Genomic DNA, 19,634 nt, shown 5'->3' on the forward strand with positions numbered 1-19,634 from the left:
TGAAGTGACGAGTGATAACAGATTCACGGGCTAATTTCTGCTCACTAATAATTCCTTAGAAGAACAATAGTTGTTATATGAGATTGTGGGAGGATATCTGACAATTCAAAAAAATAAAGTGGTTTAACTCTGGGGTGTCTCTTGAAAAACATTGAAATAGTGTTCTTCGTAGCAATGAATTGAATAATTTGAAAGGATAGAACATCCTACATAGACTTCATAACAATGGGACGTAACTACGGAACTCTTAATACTGATTGTTGTTTTTGTTACTGCAAATTTCAGAAAAAAATAGGTTAACAATTATTGCAACCTGTTATGTTCTAACAAGAGTTCGTACAATAGAGGCATATCTCAGGGGTGATTATTGCAAATTGTTGAACATACAAGATATTTTATTCTCATGCGATAGACATCTCATTTTGATAAGGCGTACGTTTTAAAGTTTCAAAATTTCAAACGAGCAGACAACGACTCCATTGAAATGTATGTGTTTAAATTCAAGGCGTGTTTGAATCCAATGTCAAAAATTAGTTTGATTGATTTACCGATTGCAATCCGTCATCCGCAGTTTGAGAGTTGGACACTTTTAACAATAAAACCTTTGTACTTTATCCACACCTTCCTTAAAGGCACAATATGACGGTAAATAAAAATTTGGGTATTATTTAAACTATAGAAAGACAAAGACTGAAAAGTGTTATTATTATTAAACCATTAAAGGTACATTATGTAAGATGTAAATCTGCATAATGCAGATCCTTTGTTTGGCTTCAAATGTTATATAAATCATTAATTAGACATCTATTCATATGCCAAGGATTTAAACACGATTGCCAGTTAATAATTAAATTTATAAAAAGGATAATCAAGACTTGGTTTATTATCGTAACAACGGTAACACTGACAATCGAGACTACACTGTTCTCCAAATCGTCATAACTCCACACATAATGAAGTAATTTGACTGAAATTTTTAACATATTCTCTTTTCATTATCTATTTGCTAACTATTATAGCGGGAACTATCAGCTCTTTATCCTTTATCTAAATCTTACATAATGCACTTTGAATTTATTTTGAAACAACAATAAAATTGCAGAATTTAGTAACCCCATCAAAGAGGCACAGGATAAAATGGACCTATCAAATTAGGTAACCACAATGATTGGTTTTATTGTACCGTGTCCCTTTAATTCTTTTCAGCGTATTTATAGCTATATTCCAATAAAGGCGTGTCATTTTACAATGTGGAAAGAGTATACAAAATATTGGCGTGTTGTCAGTTTGTCAAACCGTTATTCTGTGGGGGGGGGGGGTTAATTAATGAGTTGTGATGCATATATTATAAAATAATAAAAATGCATTTTTTTATGTTCTATTTCGTTTTCGTTTTTCCTTTGAGCCGTGGTGGCTCAGTGCGTGAGGTGCTGACTTTCTATCCTGGCGGTCTCGGGTTCGCCCCCAGTGTGGAGCCACAGTGGCTCAGTGAGTAAGGTTCTAGGTCGATAACCACGAGGTCCCGGATTGACTGAGAAGGTTCCTCGTGATTTTCCGGCGTGGTTTAGAATATATATGATAATGGGTAAAGGTACTTGAGAGTGATGTGAGTGGAGACTTGGTCGAATAGTTTTAATTTGTTGCTTCGGGGGGTATTTTTGGTCATGTTGCTAACTTTTTCTAATATTCACCTCAAATATTTGCTTTTAATTACACCACAAGCCATCCGATAATTTGTGCGTTGAGTAAAGTTCTGACACCTCCATCCGAGATAAGTAAAGATCTGACACCCCCATCCCCATCCGTGATAAGTAATGAACTGACATCCACCATCCGTGATAAGTAGAGATCTGTCACTGTCACCTCCATCCATCCGTGATAAGTAGAGATCTATCACCTCCACCCCGCCCCTTCGTCCGTGATCCGTGATAACCAGCAGCCACCATCCGTGATAAGTAAATATCTGGCACCTCCACCCTACCCATCCCCCATCCGCAATAAGCAAAGATCTCCCCACCCCTCTTCCGGTGATAAGTAAAGATCTGACAACTCCATCCGTGATAGTAAAGATCTGACACCTCCACGATACCCCCATCCGTGATAAATAAAGATCTTATACACCTTTGATATTTTAGTCATTAAAACTTAAATATAGACTTTATTTCCCAGCACATAATATATGAAAACAGAAACCCGATAAGATTAACATCTGTAATTAACCAATAAATAATACAAACAATATAATCATATTCACACGTCTCCTTAACAATAAAAACTAAGTTCTCTTTCTTATTGCGTGTTCATCTTTAGTGGACCTCATCGCGTCCACGAAATAGTATCAAGAAAAAAATAAATGTATTATTAGTGAAAATAATTAAGTTCGTCTTTGCTCTTCTTGTCTAAGATATATAGAAAGCCAAGACTCCAAAAACAATGTTCCAAGTATGCTCTAATCAATGCTCTTTATCGAAAAGCTTGAGTTTTGAACAATTAGAAAATCTTTTGTAATATAGAAATACCAAAATTACCAGATGGTACTCTTTTTCCATTTCAGTTCATCTTAAGAACCTCGTGGAAACTCTAACATTTGCCAATTATTTTCCTAACATAATTTGTTATCTTTTTTTATTTTACTGCAAACACTACGAAATACAAACATACCAAAATGTACAAGTGAAGAGTTTGTTTTACTTTCTACATATCGCATGCAAAAGTCAAAATTGTAGAATCCATTTTCTAACATAATTGTAATTTTTTTAAAAAAATTGTGAACAGGTTATACTGCACTGATGAAGATTTGGCCATAATCAGTTTTTTTTTGTTTCTATTTTCGGTCTTCCGTTTATACACAAACATACCTTAGTTCAATATAAGAATAATAAACATATCAATATTAAAGTTAATCGATTTTAATTTAAATTTAATGTAATCGATTGTACCCTTTAATTGATTTTAACTTATAATCGATTTTAATTTAAAGATACATTATGGGAGATTCGATAACGAGTTGGCAGTTCTCACTATAATAGTTAAAAACTAGATAATGTAAAGGCAATTTGCTGAAAATTTCATTCAAATTGATCCACTTTGAACCAAGAACTAAGCGGTTGTAATTTCCGGCTAGCCTTGATCATCATTACTAAAGTCAGTACGATAAACAGCATAGTCTCGATTATCCATTTAATCGTTAAATCGTGAAGGAAAGTTGTGCAGTAAATCGGTTCATAATCCACTAAAGATCGTAGGCTATCGATGCCATCTCGAGTTGGTTATGGTCTGGATAGGTTAATTAATAATTTAGATAACATTTCAGGCCTAAAGAAAGACCTGCAATAATATTGCAAATCCAAAAACATAACTTGGATATTTTTGTCTTAATGGTCTTCGATCATTCATGTTTATCTTAATGGGCTTCGATCAATCATATTCCCCAATTCGGTTTGGATGAACCAGCAGATAAAAATAAATATGTATGGGCATTAATTACCACATCTGTACAGCAATAACTGAAAGTGAAAATTAAGATACCATTATTTATCTACTCTACTTATTCGTGGGGGGTCAGGGTGGCTAAGTGGGTAAGACGCTGGCTCGTTTTCCTGGCGGTCGGGTGTTCGATCCCTGCAGTGGCCTAGAAAGTTCACCCAGATTTTCCGGCGTGGTCTCCCCTTGTCAGTGATGCCGGACGGGGGGGGGGGGCTGACAAGGACGACTGTCTAGTCGTTCGGATGAGACGATAAACCGACGTTATGTGTACACATTGGCGTGCACGTAACAGATCCCTCGACAATTGGAATTCGATATATGAGTAGGCCGTAGTGCCACTAACTAGGCAAAAATTCCATTCATTAGCCCAGTTCGGAGCAGAACAGTAGGACGTTAAACTCCATTCGGATCCCTGTAAGTCACCATTGTCTTAATTTGACAGTACTGGTAGTACTAATTTAAATTTGTTTAAATACTATTACAGAAACCCGTATAAGACGTGAAAGCCATGCTTTATTTTGTCTCGCCGATTTATTGATCCCTATGATCAAAACAATGTTATAAATATATTTTGGAAACAAAAATGTCTGTGCAATTTTGCTAAATATAATTTACAAGATTACAAACTAACCTCATCATAGCTGCCATCAAAATTATTATAATCATCACAATATCCATTTCCTAGAACAAGAGACGCTCTTCGTACTTCTATATCACCTACAAAAAATACATAGTTAACATTAACAACATACAGAGAGAGAGAGAGAGAGAGAGAGAGAGAGATTTAACGTCCACTCGACAGAAACTAGGTCATTTCGGGACTAACACAATGGCTTAATTTTATTTCAATAATTCGCTTGTGCGTAGGGGTCTTTAGAAGCAGGAGTAAACCGGAGGACCCGGAGAAAACCCACGGGGTTGGACAGGCGACCCTACTCCTTGTCACGTACAACCGGGGAGTCGAAACCACTCCAGTTGAGTCAATGACAGGTCTTATGATAAATCGGCCAGCCAACCCCCCAAACCGGAAAGAAATACCCGTACAATTGCAGTATGTAACTAACCTCGTGTTGACCAACTTGGAGTATGTAATACCGTATATATGATAATATAGTACAAGAACTAACCTTATGGCGACCAACTTGCAGAATGTAATACCGTATATATGATAATTAGTACAAGAACTAACGTTGGACATACAAACTTGCAGAATGTAATACCGTATAATAAGATAATTAGTACAAGAACTAACCTTGGACTGACAGTATGTAATTCCGTATATATGATAATAGAACTTCATGAACTAACCTTGTGCTGACCAACTTGCAGTATGTAATACCGTATTGTTGTTAAATAAACTAGCCACCACCATTTTACCATCATATCGCATAGCAGCTTCTAACCATTGGTTTCTCTGAAAAAATGATATGCCAATGTACTTTCATCGCCACTACGTATAACATCCATTATGCGTCTTAAATTATAATTCATTCATGTGGTTTAACGGGGTAATGAATACATGCATACGTCGAATTCCAACTGTCAATGGTTCTGTTACGTGCACGTCAACGTGTACACGGAAGCTCGGGGTTTCCCCCTATCTTGCCAGATTCTCCGTCCTTGTAGTCCGCATGTTTCTCACCACTGTATAGCTACCACCGTAGACAATTGGTTCCGAACGAGTTGTGTGCCCTGAATCTGATAATCTCGCTCACAAACATGAACATAATAAGACTTTAAACATTTTATTTAGTCAAAGCTTAATATTATTATTGAAAGAGATTTTCCACGTTACAGTTGCCTGTGTCCTGCTCCACTGACAAATGGAACCACGCTGGCAAATCCCGTGGGCCCAGCGGCCTGCTCACTGAGTAGGGTACGCAACTTACCTGAACACTAAATGTAACGTTGTTCTGTGAAATAAATGTTGCCGTTTTAAGCAACATGTTGACGTTGATTAGATCGGTATTAACATCATCTATAACCGTTACCAGAACAGAGGGTTCCTGTAAACCGTGACAGGGTTTATTCCCCATCACCGCTTGTAAACTTGGAGCATGATCCCGCAGCTTAAAAGTCACCGAAATAAAGAAATTTGATCCCATAGGCATATTGGCTGTACCGGGAACACTAACAGTACTACCAGCGTCTAAAAAGTTGACAATTCCGTTAGAAACTGCGACATTTCTTTGTGTAATGTAGAATCTATTTTTGGAATGATCTTGGGTTTGTTGATCGGAAAATGTGAGATTGAGAGTTGGAACACAGAATTTTCCTGTAACAGATAAACCGATTGATTATTAACATGAATGAGAAACACTATACACCAATATGGTAGGTTGATATAAAGAGTTTAACCAACCAGACTGATAAATGTGTATGCGAGAGAGAGAGAGAGAGAGAGAGAGAGAGAGAGAGAGAGAGCCTTTTGACTAACAAACTGTATTTTTATTTCAATAACTTGCTTGTGCGTTCTTGTCTTTATCATTGAGTGAGAATATCAGAAGATTCCCTTTATCACATTTATCAGTACGAAGTCATATAATCTTGGGGATGCATCAACAACCATTTAGTCCAGGCCAACCCAAACTGTATTCTCTAGCTTCCTCTCTGTTGTTGTGGAGAAAATGTCCTTACCTGTGGTGTGGGTGCAGGAACAAGTTGCCACATTATACACGGTACCGCCGGGACAATCTTGACTAGTTAATGTACATCCGTGTTCTGGGTAATAAAACATATATGATTGCAAATTATAATATTGAAAGTTTAAATAAATATAAGTAATGTATTGTATCTATGTGTTATTCGGTTAAACGAACATCGTAAGTAGTGATATACAATTATTAGAAACCGGGAACACTATAGAAAAATCGTAAGTAGTGATACAATTATTAATTGGAAATACTTTTTGTAGTCATTACACCGCATCTGACCTCATATGGTTTTCAGAAGAACCCCTGACCAGAGCTATACTACTATTATCAAATATTATTATAGTTTAATCCTAAGCCTGTATATATGTTCTATATTCTTCTGTAACTTTAGGCAGGTGATCGGCACGCCCTAACGATACCTATCTCATTATTCTGATCATTAGCCAGTTTTCGACATGGTACAAGTTTAACTATTTATCTGAATTATCGTCGTTCGTGTTGGAATAAGCTGCAACCTTAAGTATACAGCACAACGGCACTACCAAGCAGTACTGCATGGATCGTTCTTCTCAGTACAATTTGTAAGCGGTTGTTACATATTGTTAAATATACATTATGCTAGAGCTAAATCTGCCTATTGCAGGTCTTTCTTTGGGTCGGAAATGTTATATAAACTATTAACTAGACATTTATTATCATGACAAGACCAAAATCAACCCTCGGTCTTATCTTATGTGTCCGATTTTCATTAGATTTGAATCCGATCTGCTGTTTAATTGATGATTAACCACAAAAGGGATAATCAAGAGTTTCTTTATTATCGCTACAGTGGTAAAAATGACAATCGGGGCTCAAAAGTTTTTAAAATGGGATTTTCTCGACTCCCACTGAAATAATTTGACTAAAATATTCAGCATATCCCTTTATGCACTCAGAGAAGGTATTTGTTGAGTAATAAAACCTTTTAGTTGTTTATCGAGGGCTGGCCGTCCTTACCGCACGGTACAAATATTATCACCACTAGAAGCAACAAATTCCAGAACAAGCCAGAACTCATACCAAAATGGCCGCTTTATACAAATGAGTATTTAGGGGAATACTAACCCGAACCCTAACCCTAACCCTTTTAAGAGAAGTAAAAACTAAATTAGACCAAAGTTCAGTTTTTTAAAAAGGTTAGAGTTAGGGTTCGGGTTAGTTATCCCCAAAATTCTCATTTATATAAAGCGGCCATTTTGGACACCGGAAGCACTCGATAAACTACTAGAAGGTTTTATTTGTACATTGCAGTAAGGACGGCTAGCCCTCGAATAACTACTAGAAGGTTTTATTACTCAACAAATACCTTCTCGAAGTATGTAATAAAATCTAATCGGGTGCTTTATATTATTAAATTTTTAACTATCATAGTGAGAACTGCCAACACGTTATCTAATCTCCCATAATGTATCTTTAAGTAACAATACTCTTTTGTCAGCTTCATAACAATACCAGTCGGAATAAGGCGTGGATTTCCGGGAAAGTATTTTAAGCGAATAAAGACGTTTTTCATTTGGGTGGTTTGTATTAATCTTAAGATTACGTTGCGGGTTCAATAGATTGATTCAAACTGACAGTTCAGCTGTCATCGAGAACCGGGCTCTATTAATAATACGGTTGACAAGCATTTAGGAATATAAGGATCAGAAATAAAACACATCAGTTCATAAGACGACTTGGGTTAAGTTGTAAGTCAATTTAAAACTATATATATAATGGGATGGGAGGAAGACTCACCTGTGACTTCAGTAAGCAGCCCGAACTGCCAGTCGGGGGAACATATCGAGTCACACTCATTGTTTGTATCCGCAACACATCCAATACCTGCCTTAAATAGCTGACCAGATGAACAACACTTTACTAACGAAGCCCCTGCAGTGCATTGCCAATACGCTGAACAGTGCATCAAATAAGACAATTGAACACCATCAGTTTCGTTGGAACATGCATCTATAAGGAAAAAAGTATATGACGTTAAACAGTTTCAAATTAACCATGATTATAAAACACAATAAAGATTACAAAAGGCTATTGTCAAAAGATAAAAAATGGCAGAAATTGCTAATTCAGGTAAAAGTTCGTACATGATACTATAGTGTCAAAAAGATCCCCAAAAGTCAGATGAACGATTGTTTTTATATTAGGCTGAAACAGGGCGGTTGGTTTAGATACAATTTCAATGAATATATTATACTACCGCAAGACCCGGAACTGCACGGGTTGTTTCTATAAATCTGAAACCGGAAGTGGTAGGCCAACACCACCTAGCACATGTTACTGATCCGAGCTACTTTTTTACACCAAATTTCAGCCTCGGGAAAACCCTAGTGTAGTCGCTAACCATGAAATGACAGACAAACAGACAAACAACAAACAGACAATATCAATGAATATAAAATATCAATTTAACAATATAAAAAAAATACACTCACTTTGATTTATAGCAAAAGGTGAATCACATACTCCAATATTACGATTCCAAATCGTCCCAAAGGCACATTGCTTTGCAAAACCAGTAAAAGTATTATTATCGGACAATATGCATTGAACAAATAAACTCGAATCATAGGGATGGTAATTGTAGCCGATACCGTTTATGTAACTGCAGTTATCTGTATTACAAAGACGTGATATTTCCTCAAAATTCAATTGTATGGCGACGATACTGTCTGCAAACCCACTTTCACCAATAAAGGAAGATGTTGTAGGACTGGTAGTAGGTGACGTGGTTGGGCTGGTTGTAGGTGATGTTGTTGGACTAGTAGTAGGTGAAGTAGTAGGACTGGTAGTAGGTGACGTTGTAGGACTGGTAGTAGGGGATGTCGTTGGACTGGTAGTAGGGCTGGTAGTAGGTGATGTTGTAGGACTGGTTGTAGGTGATGTAGTGGGACTAGTAGTAGGTGATGTTGTTGGTGATGTTGTAGGACTGGTAGTAGGAGAGGTTGTTGGACTGGTTGTAGGTGATGTTGTTGGACTGGTAGTAGGAGACGTTGTTGGACTAGTTGTAGGTGAAGTTGTAGGACTGGTAGTAGGGGATGTTGATGGACTGGTAGTAGGAGACGTTGTTGGACTAGTTGTAGGTGAAGTTGTTGGACTGGTTGTAGGGGATGTTGTTGGACTGGCAGTAGGTGACGTTGTAGGACTGGTAGTAGGTGATGTTGTTGGACTGGTAGTTGGGCTGGTAGTAGGTGATGTTGTAGGACTGGTTGTAGGTGATGTAGTGGGACTAGTAGTAGGTGATGTTGTAGGACTGGTTGCAGGTGATGTAATAGGACTGGTGGTAGGGGATGTTGTTGGACTAGTAGTAGGTGATGTTGTAGGACTGGTAGTAGGAGATGTTGTTGGACTGGTTGTAGGTGACGTTGTTGGACTGGTAGTAGGTGATGTAGTCGGGCTGGTTGTAGGTGATGTTGTTGGACTGGTAATGGGTGATGTAGTAGGACTGGTTGTAGGTGATGTAGTAGGACTGGCGATAGGTGATGTCGATGGACTGGTAGTAGGGGATGTTGTTGGACTGGTTGTAGGGGATGTTGTTGGACTGGTAGTAGGTGATGTAGTGGGACTGGTAGTAGGTGATGTTGTTGGACTGGTTGTAGGTGATGTTGTTGGACTGGTTGTAGGGGATGTTGTTGGACTGGTTGAAGGTGATGTAGTAGGACTGGTGGTAGGTGATGTTGTTGGACTGGTAGTAGGGGATGTTGTTGGACTGGTTGTAGGTGATGTTGTTGGACTGGTTGTAGGTGATGTAGTAGGTGATGTTGTAGGACTGGTTGTAGGTGATGTAGTCGGACTAGTAGTAGGTGATGTTGTTGGACTGGTAGTAGGAGACGTTGTTGGACTGGTTGTAGGTGATGTTGTTGGACTGGTAGTTGGTGATGTTGTAGGACTGGTTGTAGGTGATGTTGTTGGACTGGTAGTAGGAGACGTTGTTGGACTGGTTGTAGGTGATATTGTTGGACTGGTTGTAGGTGATGTAGTAGGTGATGTTGTAGGACTTGTTGCAGGTGATGTAGTCGGACTAGTAGTAGGTGATGTTGTTGGACTGGTAGTAGGAGACGTTGTTGGGCTGGTTGTAGGTGATGTTGTTGGACTGGTAGTTGGTGATGTTGTAGGACTGGTTGTAGGTGATGTTGTTGGACTGGTAGTAGGAGACGTTGTTGGACTGGTTGTAGGTGATGTTGTTGGACTGGCTGTAGGTGATGTTGTTGGACTAGTAGTTGGTGATGTTGTTGGGCTGGTAGTAGGAGACGTTGTTGGACTGGTTGTAGGTGATGTTGTTGGACTTGTAGTTGGTGATGTTGTAGGACTGGTTGTAGGAGATGTTGTTGGACTGGTATTAGGGCTGGTAGTAGGTGATGTTGTAGGACTGATTGTAGGTGATGTAATCGGACTAGTAGTAGGCGATGTTGTAGGTGATGTTGTTGGACTAGCAGTAGGAGACGTTGATGGACTGGTTGTAGGTGATGTGGTTGGACTGGTAGTAGGAGACGTTGTTGGACTTGTTGTAGGTGATGTTGTTGGGCTGGTAGTAGGGGATGTTGTTGGACTAGTAGTAGGTGAGGTTGTAGGTGATGTAGTTGGACTGGTCGTGGGTGATGTTGTTGGACTGGTAGTAGGTGATGTTGTAGGACTGGTAGTAGGTGATGTTGTTGGACTAGTAGTTGGGCTGGTTGTAGGTGATGTTGTTGGACTGGTAGTAGGAGACGTTGTTGGACTGGTTGTAGGTGATGTTGTTGGACTGGTAGTTGGTGATGTAGTCGGACTAGTAGTAGGTGATGTTGTTGGACTGGTAGTAGGTGACGTTGTCGGACTGGTTGTCGGTGATGTTGTAGGACTGGTTGTAGGTGAGGTTGTTGGACTGGTAGTAGGTGATGTTGTTGGACTGGCTGTAGGTGATGTTGTTGGACTAGTAGTTGGTGATGTAGTTGGACTTGTAGTAGGAGAGGTTGTAGGTGATGTAGTTGGACTGGTCGTGGGTGATGTTGTTGGACTGGTAGTAGGTGACGTTGTAGGACTGGTAGTAGGGGATGTTGATGGACTGGTAGTAGGAGACGTTGTTGGACTTGTTGTAGGTGATGTAATTGGACTGGTTGTACGTGATGTCGTTGGACTGGTAGTAGGTGATGTTGTTGGACTGGTAGTAGGAGACGTTGTTGGACTTGTTGTAGGTGATGTTGTTGGACTGGTTGTAGGTGATGTAGTAGGACTGGTCGTGGGTGATGTTGGTGGACTGGTAGTAGGTGAGGTTGTAGGACTGGTAGTAGGAGATGTTGATGGACTGGTAGTAGGAGACGTTGTTGGACTTGTTGTAGGTGATGTTGTTGGACTGGTTGTAGGTGATGTAGTTGGACTGGTAGTAGGTGATGTTGTTGGACTGGTAGTAGGGGATGTTGTTGGACTGGTTGTAGGTGATGTAGTAGGTGATGTTGTAGGACTGGTTGTAGGTGATGTAGTCGGACTAGTAGTAGGTGATGTTGTAGGTGATGTTGTTGGACTGGTAGTAGGAGACGTTGTTGGACTGGTTGTAGGTGATGTTGTTGGACTGGTAGTTGGTGATGTTGTAGGACTGGTTGTAGGTGATGTTGTTGGACTGGTAGTAGGAGACGTTGTTGGACTGGTTGTAGGTGATGTTGTTGGACTGGTTGTAGGTGATGTAGTAGGTGATGTTGTAGGACTGGTTGCAGGTGATGTAGTCGGACTAGTAGTAGGTGATGTTGTAGGTGATGTTGTTGGACTGGTAGTAGGAGACGTTGTTGGACTGGTTGTAGGTGATGTTGTTGGACTGGTAGTTGGTGATGTTGTAGGACTGGTTGTAGGTGATGTTGTTGGACTGGTAGTAGGAGACGTTGTTGGACTGGTTGTAGGTGATGTTGTTGGACTGGTTGTAGGTGATGTAGTAGGTGATGTTGTAGGACTGGTTGCAGGTGATGTAGTCGGACTAGTAGTAGGTGATGTTGTAGGTGATGTTGTTGGGCTGGTAGTAGGAGACGTTGTTGGACTGGTTGTAGGTGATGTGGTTGGACTGGTAGTAGGAGACGTTGTTGGACTTGTTGTAGGTGATGTTGTTGGGCTGGTAGTAGGGGATGTTGTTGGACTAGTAGTAGGTGAGGTTGTAGGTGATGTAGTTGGACTGGTCGTGGGTGATGTTGTTGGACTGGTAGTAGGTGATGTTGTAGGACTGGTAGTAGGTGATGTTGTTGGACTAGTAGTTGGACTGGTTGTAGGTGATGTTGTTGGACTGGTAGTAGGGGATGTTGTTGGGCTGGTAGCAGGTGATGTTGTTGGACTGGCTGTAGGTGATGTTGTTGGACTAGTAGTTGGTGATGTAGTTGGACTTGTAGTAGGAGAGGTTGTAGGTGATGTAGTTGGACTGGTCGTGGGTGATGTTGTTGGACTGGTAGTAGGTGATGTTGTAGGACTGGTTGTAGGTGATGTAGTCGGACTAGTAGTAGGTGATGTTGTTGGACTGGTAGTAGGAGACGTTGTAGGTGATGTAGTTGGACTGGTCGTGGGTGATGTTGTTGGACTGGTAGTAGGTGATGTTGTAGGACTGGTTGTAGGTGATGTAGTCGGACTAGTAGTAGGTGATGTTGTTGGACTGGTAGTAGGAGACGTTGTAGGTGATGTAGTTGGACTGGTCGTGGGTGATGTTGTTGGACTGGTAGTAGGTGATGTTGTAGGACTGGTAGTAGGTGATGTTGTTGGACTAGTAGTTGGACTGGTTGTAGGTGATGTTGTTGGACTGGTAGTAGGGGATGTTGTTGGGCTGGTAGCAGGTGATGTTGTAGGACTGGTTGTAGGTGATGTAGTCGGACTAGTAGTAGGTGATGTTGTTGGACTGGTAGTAGGTGACGTTGTCGGACTGGTTGTCGGTGATGTTGTAGGACTGGTTGTAGGTGAGGTTGTTGGACTGGTAGTAGGTGATGTTGTTGGACTGGCTGTAGGTGATGTTGTTGGACTAGTAGTTGGTGATGTAGTTGGACTTGTAGTAGGAGAGGTTGTAGGTGATGTAGTTGGACTGGTCGTGGGTGATGTTGTTGGACTGGTAGTAGGTGACGTTGTAGGACTGGTAGTAGGGGATGTTGATGGACTGGTAGTAGGAGACGTTGTTGGACTTGTTGTAGGTGATGTTATTGGACTGGTTGTAGGTGATGTCGTTGGACTGGTATTAGGGCTGGTAGTAGGTGATGTTGTAGGACTGGTTGTAGGTGATGTAATCGGACTAGTAGTAGGCGATATTGTAGGTGATGTTGTTGGACTGGTAGTAGGAGACGTTGTTGGACTGGTTGTAGGTGATGTAGTTGGACTGGTAGTAAGAGACGTTGTTGGGCTTGTTGTAGGTGATGTTGTTGGGCTGGTAGTAGGAGATGTTGTTGGACTAGTTGTAGGTGATGTTGTTGGACTGGTAGTAGGGGATGTTGTTGGGCTGGTAGCAGGTGATGTTGTAGGACTGGTTGTAGGTGATGTAGTCGGACTAGTAGTAGGTGATGTTGTTGGACTGGTAGTAGGTGACGTTGTCGGACTGGTTGTCGGTGATGTTGTAGGACTGGTTGTAGGTGAGGTTGTTGGACTGGTAGTAGGTGATGTTGTTGGACTGGCTGTAGGTGATGTTGTTGGACTAGTAGTTGGTGATGTAGTTGGACTTGTAGTAGGAGAGGTTGTAGGTGATGTAGTTGGACTGGTCGTGGGTGATGTTGTTGGACTGGTAGTAGGTGATGTTGTAGGACTGGTTGTAGGTGATGTAGTCGGACTAGTAGTAGGTGATGTTGTTGGACTGGTAGTAGGAGACGTTGTAGGTGATGTAGTTGGACTGGTCGTGGGTGATGTTGTTGGACTGGTAGTAGGTGATGTTGTAGGACTGGTAGTAGGTGATGTTGTTGGACTAGTAGTTGGACTGGTTGTAGGTGATGTTGTTGGACTGGTAGTAGGGGATGTTGTTGGGCTGGTAGCAGGTGATGTTGTAGGACTGGTTGTAGGTGATGTAGTCGGACTAGTAGTAGGTGATGTTGTTGGACTGGTAGTAGGTGACGTTGTCGGACTGGTTGTCGGTGATGTTGTAGGACTGGTTGTAGGTGAGGTTGTTGGACTGGTAGTAGGTGATGTTGTTGGACTGGCTGTAGGTGATGTTGTTGGACTAGTAGTTGGTGATGTAGTTGGACTTGTATTAGGAGAGGTTGTAGGTGATGTAGTTGGACTGGTCGTGGGTGATGTTGTTGGACTGGTAGTAGGTGACGTTGTAGGACTGGTAGTAGGGGATGTTGATGGACTGGTAGTAGGAGACGTTGTTGGACTTGTTGTAGGTGATGTTATTGGACTGGTTGTAGGTGATGTCGTTGGACTGGTATTAGGGCTGGTAGTAGGTGATGTTGTAGGACTGGTTGTAGGTGATGTAATCGGACTAGTAGTAGGCGATATTGTAGGTGATGTTGTTGGACTGGTAGTAGGAGACGTTGTTGGACTGGTTGTAGGTGATGTAGTTGGACTGGTAGTAGGAGACGTTGTTGGGCTTGTTGTGGGTGATGTTGTTGGGCTGGTAGTAGGAGATGTTGTTGGACTAGTTGTAGGTGATGTTGTTGGACTGGTAGTAGGGGATGTTGTTGGACTGTTAGTAGGGGATGTTGTAGGACTGGTTGTAGGTGATGAAGTGGGACTAGTAGTAGGTGATGTTGTTGGACTTGCTGTAGGTGATGTTGTTGGACTGGTAGCAGGAGACGTTGTAGGACTGGTAGTAGGGGATGCTGTTGGACTGGTAGTAGGGCTGGTAGTAGGTGATGTTGTAGGACTGGTTGTAGGTGATGTAGTGGGACTAGTCGTAGGTGATGTTGTAGGGCTGGTAGTAGGAGACGTTGTTGGACTGGTTGTAGGTGATGTTGCTGGACTGGTATTAGGAGATATTGTTGGGCTTGTTGTAGGTGATGTGATTGGGCTGGTTGCTGATAATATACTTGTTTGGACAGCTGAATTATACAGATGCAATGGTTATATCAAAGTGTTATATCAAATATAAACATTATTTTTCCTGATAATGTGAGTTATAACAGACAGTGATGGAAACAACATTGTATTATTATGTCATATCTAGGGCAATTCTCTGTGGTTGTTCACATTGTGCAATCACGTACCCCATCCATCTAGCGATGCTATTTTTATATGAATTGTTGTTCGTGGTGTTTAACGCCCCCTTCCACCAAGTGTGATATCGAATCAGTAAAACATCACATAATGATTGAAGATATCGCAACATTAATACGGTTAAAGGTCAACATAATCATTGAAGATATCGCGACATCAATACTTTGGAGGCGTATAGGGGTCAATAGCGTGATAGATTTCGCGATATTAGTAAGGTAATATGTCAACAAAATGTGATTGTTGCGTCTATTTTACCCCTGAAAAGGCAATTTTTTGCCACGTGAATTGAATCAAAGCGCAAAGTAGTAAATCGTTATTTCGTTGTCCGTGCACTCGTTTGCGCTAAAATAATTCCATTTCGACATATACTCTTCAAAAAAGTAGGGTATATTCAGAAACAATACAAAACTGCGGAAATACACTGCTGTTTTTATTAGAGGTAACCAGTGTATGTTAATAACAGCCCAACTGCCTACACATGAACATAAACAGTTCATATGGGCGGCTTATCTGACAGCCCCATTTCACTCGCAAAGAAATACACTGTTAAAAGTAAAAATGGACGTTTTTGATTTTTGTCTTAATAATGAGAAATAGCTCCACCAATCCTCAGACATTCAGCAATTCGTCGGGGCATGCTCCTAATCAACCGTCCAATCACGATTTGGGGCAATCTGACCCACTCCTCTTGCAGTGCCACGGCCAATTCTTGCAGTGTTGTCGGTTGACGTTGACATCGACGAATATGTCTCCATATCAATCAAATTAAACGTAACACGTACACTAAAGCAAAGACACGGTAAACAGTAAATCTTATGCAAGAATCGATAGGAAAGCAAACAGGATAGGATAAACCAGCATGCGGCAGTTTTCATCAGCCCTTCCTTGAAGTCTCAAATTTGACAATGAACTCCTCCCACGTGTATGGCGCTATTGCGTGTCGCACATGCAGCTCAGTGGTTCTGTTGGGGCGATAAGTTCTTCTTTTGTGAACACTCTCAAAGCATGTCAAGTGTCCATGACTATTTATCATATCACAACCTGCATACGTATTTGCATTTCAATATCACCTACTTTTTTTGAAGAGTATATTTCGACATAGCACTTGGCAATATTTTGCGAATATGTCAAAATATAACTGTAAAATGAATTTAATTATGTTCACAAAGCTTCACAATGTCAATGCATTAACTAAAAGGAAATGACGATTTACAACATAACCTGTCAATTGAATTAACTCGCAATAATCACAATTTGATGACATATTACCTTATTAATATCGCGATATCTACAAAGCTATTGACCCCTATACGCTTCCATACCTAATGATCGTTTAGAGGTCTTGTCAGGCCCGTAACTAGGGGGGGGGGGGGGCTTTGCACCCCCTGTGAAAAAATTTTCGACCATAAAAAATAGATATACATTGTCCATCAATATTACAGCCCCCCTGAGAACACTTCCCGCCCCCCCCCCCTTGTTGCTCTGAACTAGTTGCGGTCCTGGGTCTTGTTATTGCATGCCTGCAAATACAACAAAATCACCCCAAAGACATACGCTCTTCGCCTCAAGTGAACTCGTCTTGGCTTCTTTGATCCTGTTATGGTCATACATTGTTTCTGATTTGTTACTATTGTTTATCTATAGATTTACGCTATACATGACATGTTACTACCCTTGCTTGAAAACGTTAATCGAATACGCTTCGAAAACGTTACACTAAGTAATAAGTTAGTAATTTTTCTTTCAGTAGTTTATAATGATACAACTTTTCAGATGTTAAATCAAGACCGGTGAAATAAAAAAAATACGGAATTTGAAACAGAAAGAAATGAAAAACATCTGTCCTTCTTCATTAGCCCTATTGGTCCAGAAGAATAGGAAGTTTAATTTTGACAATATATCAGGAGGTATAAATACTTACATTGACATAAGTCACTTGTCAGGGTGGTGGTATCTGTTGTTTCTTGGAGTGAGAAAAGTCCAATTGATGAGTCGCTGACCATTGAAGATAGTTCATCCGTTGCTGATAGGATGTACGCGACAGCTAAGATAGCTATACCCTCTGATGTATAGGACTGGGCCAATGATACGCTCGTGGCAGAGTCAGATGATACACCATCAGTTACTATAATAATCATTTTAGATGATGTGGATAGCCCTCCTGTTTGAAATAACTGGTAACTTGTCTCCAATCCTGTAGAAAATAGAGCATTATTAATTCTTTAGTCCCGATTCGTGTCGAAAATAAAACATTAACGAAACAAAATTGGTTGAATGGGAAATTTTGAGTCCCTTGAACACAATTCGAGGGAGGGGGGGGGCTAACATACATTCCAGACAACTGGGTCATTTCGGATATATCTTTACAGTAGTAGGCGACACAAACGTAGAACCTTCAACATTATGCGGGGCTAATACTAAATGAAGGAGCACAGTGTCACCCTTAAACAAACAAATCTAGAAGACAAATCCACACCACCCAGACATTGTAAGTAATAAATGATAAAGTAATATAAAATAATTTCGAGTTTCCTCGAATTAATATGTACTAAAATGTGTCAATACCAGTCGGCTATTAAATGGTCTTGTATTTTAAACGTCAATTTCTGTTCTGTGATATAGACAGAAAATAGTAAAAAAAAGGTGTGACGGGGATAGGATGGGGTGGCCTACCGCCCTGAATATATGATGCCAATTGAACTTTCACAAACGTAGAGGTTGACTATGTTTGCATAGATTGTGACATCTGATTAACAGCGCCGCCCAACCCCACCCCGCCCACTTTAATATTATAATAGTAAGTGTAGGAGGACCGTACCGTACATAAGCAATTACACAAGCCAAACACGCGGACAGCACATTTCAAACAATAAACAACAAACGCATACATCAACCCAAGTGATGTAAACAAAGTAACAAAAAAGGGAAACAATATCAAAAGGCCTACCTAGTTGAAGAGCTGAACCACTATACGATGGCTGAAAGTTGGTAATAACTGTTGATAAAACTGTGGCATCGGTAGTAAAATCATTCACAATTTGGCTAGTTGAACTAAACGAAACCAAACTGACTCTGTGACCTACTGATGTAAGACTGGCGCTGGCAGCTTGCAAGAATTCTACGAGTTTAGGTGAATAAACTTTAGCATCGTCGACGATGAACATTGTACTTTCCGAATCGTCAAATAGGAGAACTATGTCACTACTGATATCAATCGAACTACAAACTGTGAATAAAAGTATAATTAATCTATGTGTTAAAAACTACTTTAAAAAGTATTAAAAAGACAAAGAAAATGTGTTAAATGTCGGTGGGTAATACTTTAGTCAAAAGTCTTTTAAGTTCAATTTCTGTGAGTCATAGTCTTAATTCATTTTACAATTAACCATTTACTAAATGATTTTTGTCATTACATACTTATATAAAAATACATTAACAGGCACTGCCCATCTCGAGCAGATTTTGTTTTCTCTTGCATTCATCGAAATGACGTCGTTCAAACAACGTACGACGCATTGCCGCCATTTGGCCGGAATCTAGGAAAAAAGTCACAGTAAAAAAAAAACACAGTAAAAAAAAAACACAGGTAAAAAAGTCACAACTTATATATATTTTATTGTAGAGTGAGTATATCTTTGATCTTTTAAGTTATTTGTGCTAGAATGGTGAATGAGCTAGAATGTGCTAAAATGTCTGATGTACTGATATGTCAAATGTGCTATAATGTATTAAAATGTCAGACGTGCTGATATGCCATATGTACTAATAGTCAAATGTGCTATGATATCAAAATGTGCCGATTTCTAAAGACTAAAACACTCTGGTTACATCTGTGTAATGAACATATGTGTAATGAAAGGTTAAATATGTATGTTATTGTTTTTATTGTTATTGAATTTGAGATGTAATAAAAAAACTGTGACTTTTTTTCCTGTGGTTTTTTTTACCTAGGCAAATTTGTGACTTTTTTACTGTGATTTTTTTTCCTGTGACTTTATTTCCGCGCACCTTTGGCCTAACTCAACTGTAATCCTAAAATGTACGCACCTAAATGAGAATAAATACTTTCTCAGATCAAATTCTTGGGTAATCTCAAGCAAAACTTGACATTGTCTCCACCTTGGACCATGGACGTGTTAAATATCGTTAGTGGTAGTGAGACTTTCGTAAAATCAGATCTTTATTTTGTAATTGCTAAATAGTCACATCTTTATTTCATTTCATAATTTAACAATTATTAAATGAGTAGGTTTTAAATTTATGATTTTAGTCCCTTGTCGCAGTATTATTATTATCTATTTTTTATGTATTTTGTATGCTTAA

The 19,634-nt window shown here is 39.9% G+C and overlaps 1 protein-coding gene across 1 annotated transcript; it reads right to left on the reverse strand.

The window, feature by feature from the left end:
• Nucleotides 1-668: 668 nt before the first annotated feature.
• Nucleotides 669-18,836, reverse strand: LOC126830468 (mucin-2-like). The gene is made up of 6 exons (XM_056102867.1): nt 18,821-18,836; nt 14,629-15,136; nt 12,949-14,121; nt 12,419-12,777; nt 8,891-10,981; nt 669-673 (listed from the first exon to the last, which is right to left on the reverse strand). The coding sequence occupies exons 1-6, from the start codon at nt 18,834-18,836 to the stop codon at nt 669-671; spliced, it is 4,152 nt and encodes a 1,383-aa protein (XP_055958842.1).
• Between the last annotated feature and the right edge of the window lie 798 nt (nt 18,837-19,634).

This window comes from Patella vulgata, chromosome 8 (genome assembly GCF_932274485.2).
Source record: "Patella vulgata chromosome 8, xgPatVulg1.2, whole genome shotgun sequence".
Taxonomy (NCBI): Eukaryota; Metazoa; Mollusca; class Gastropoda; family Patellidae; genus Patella; species Patella vulgata.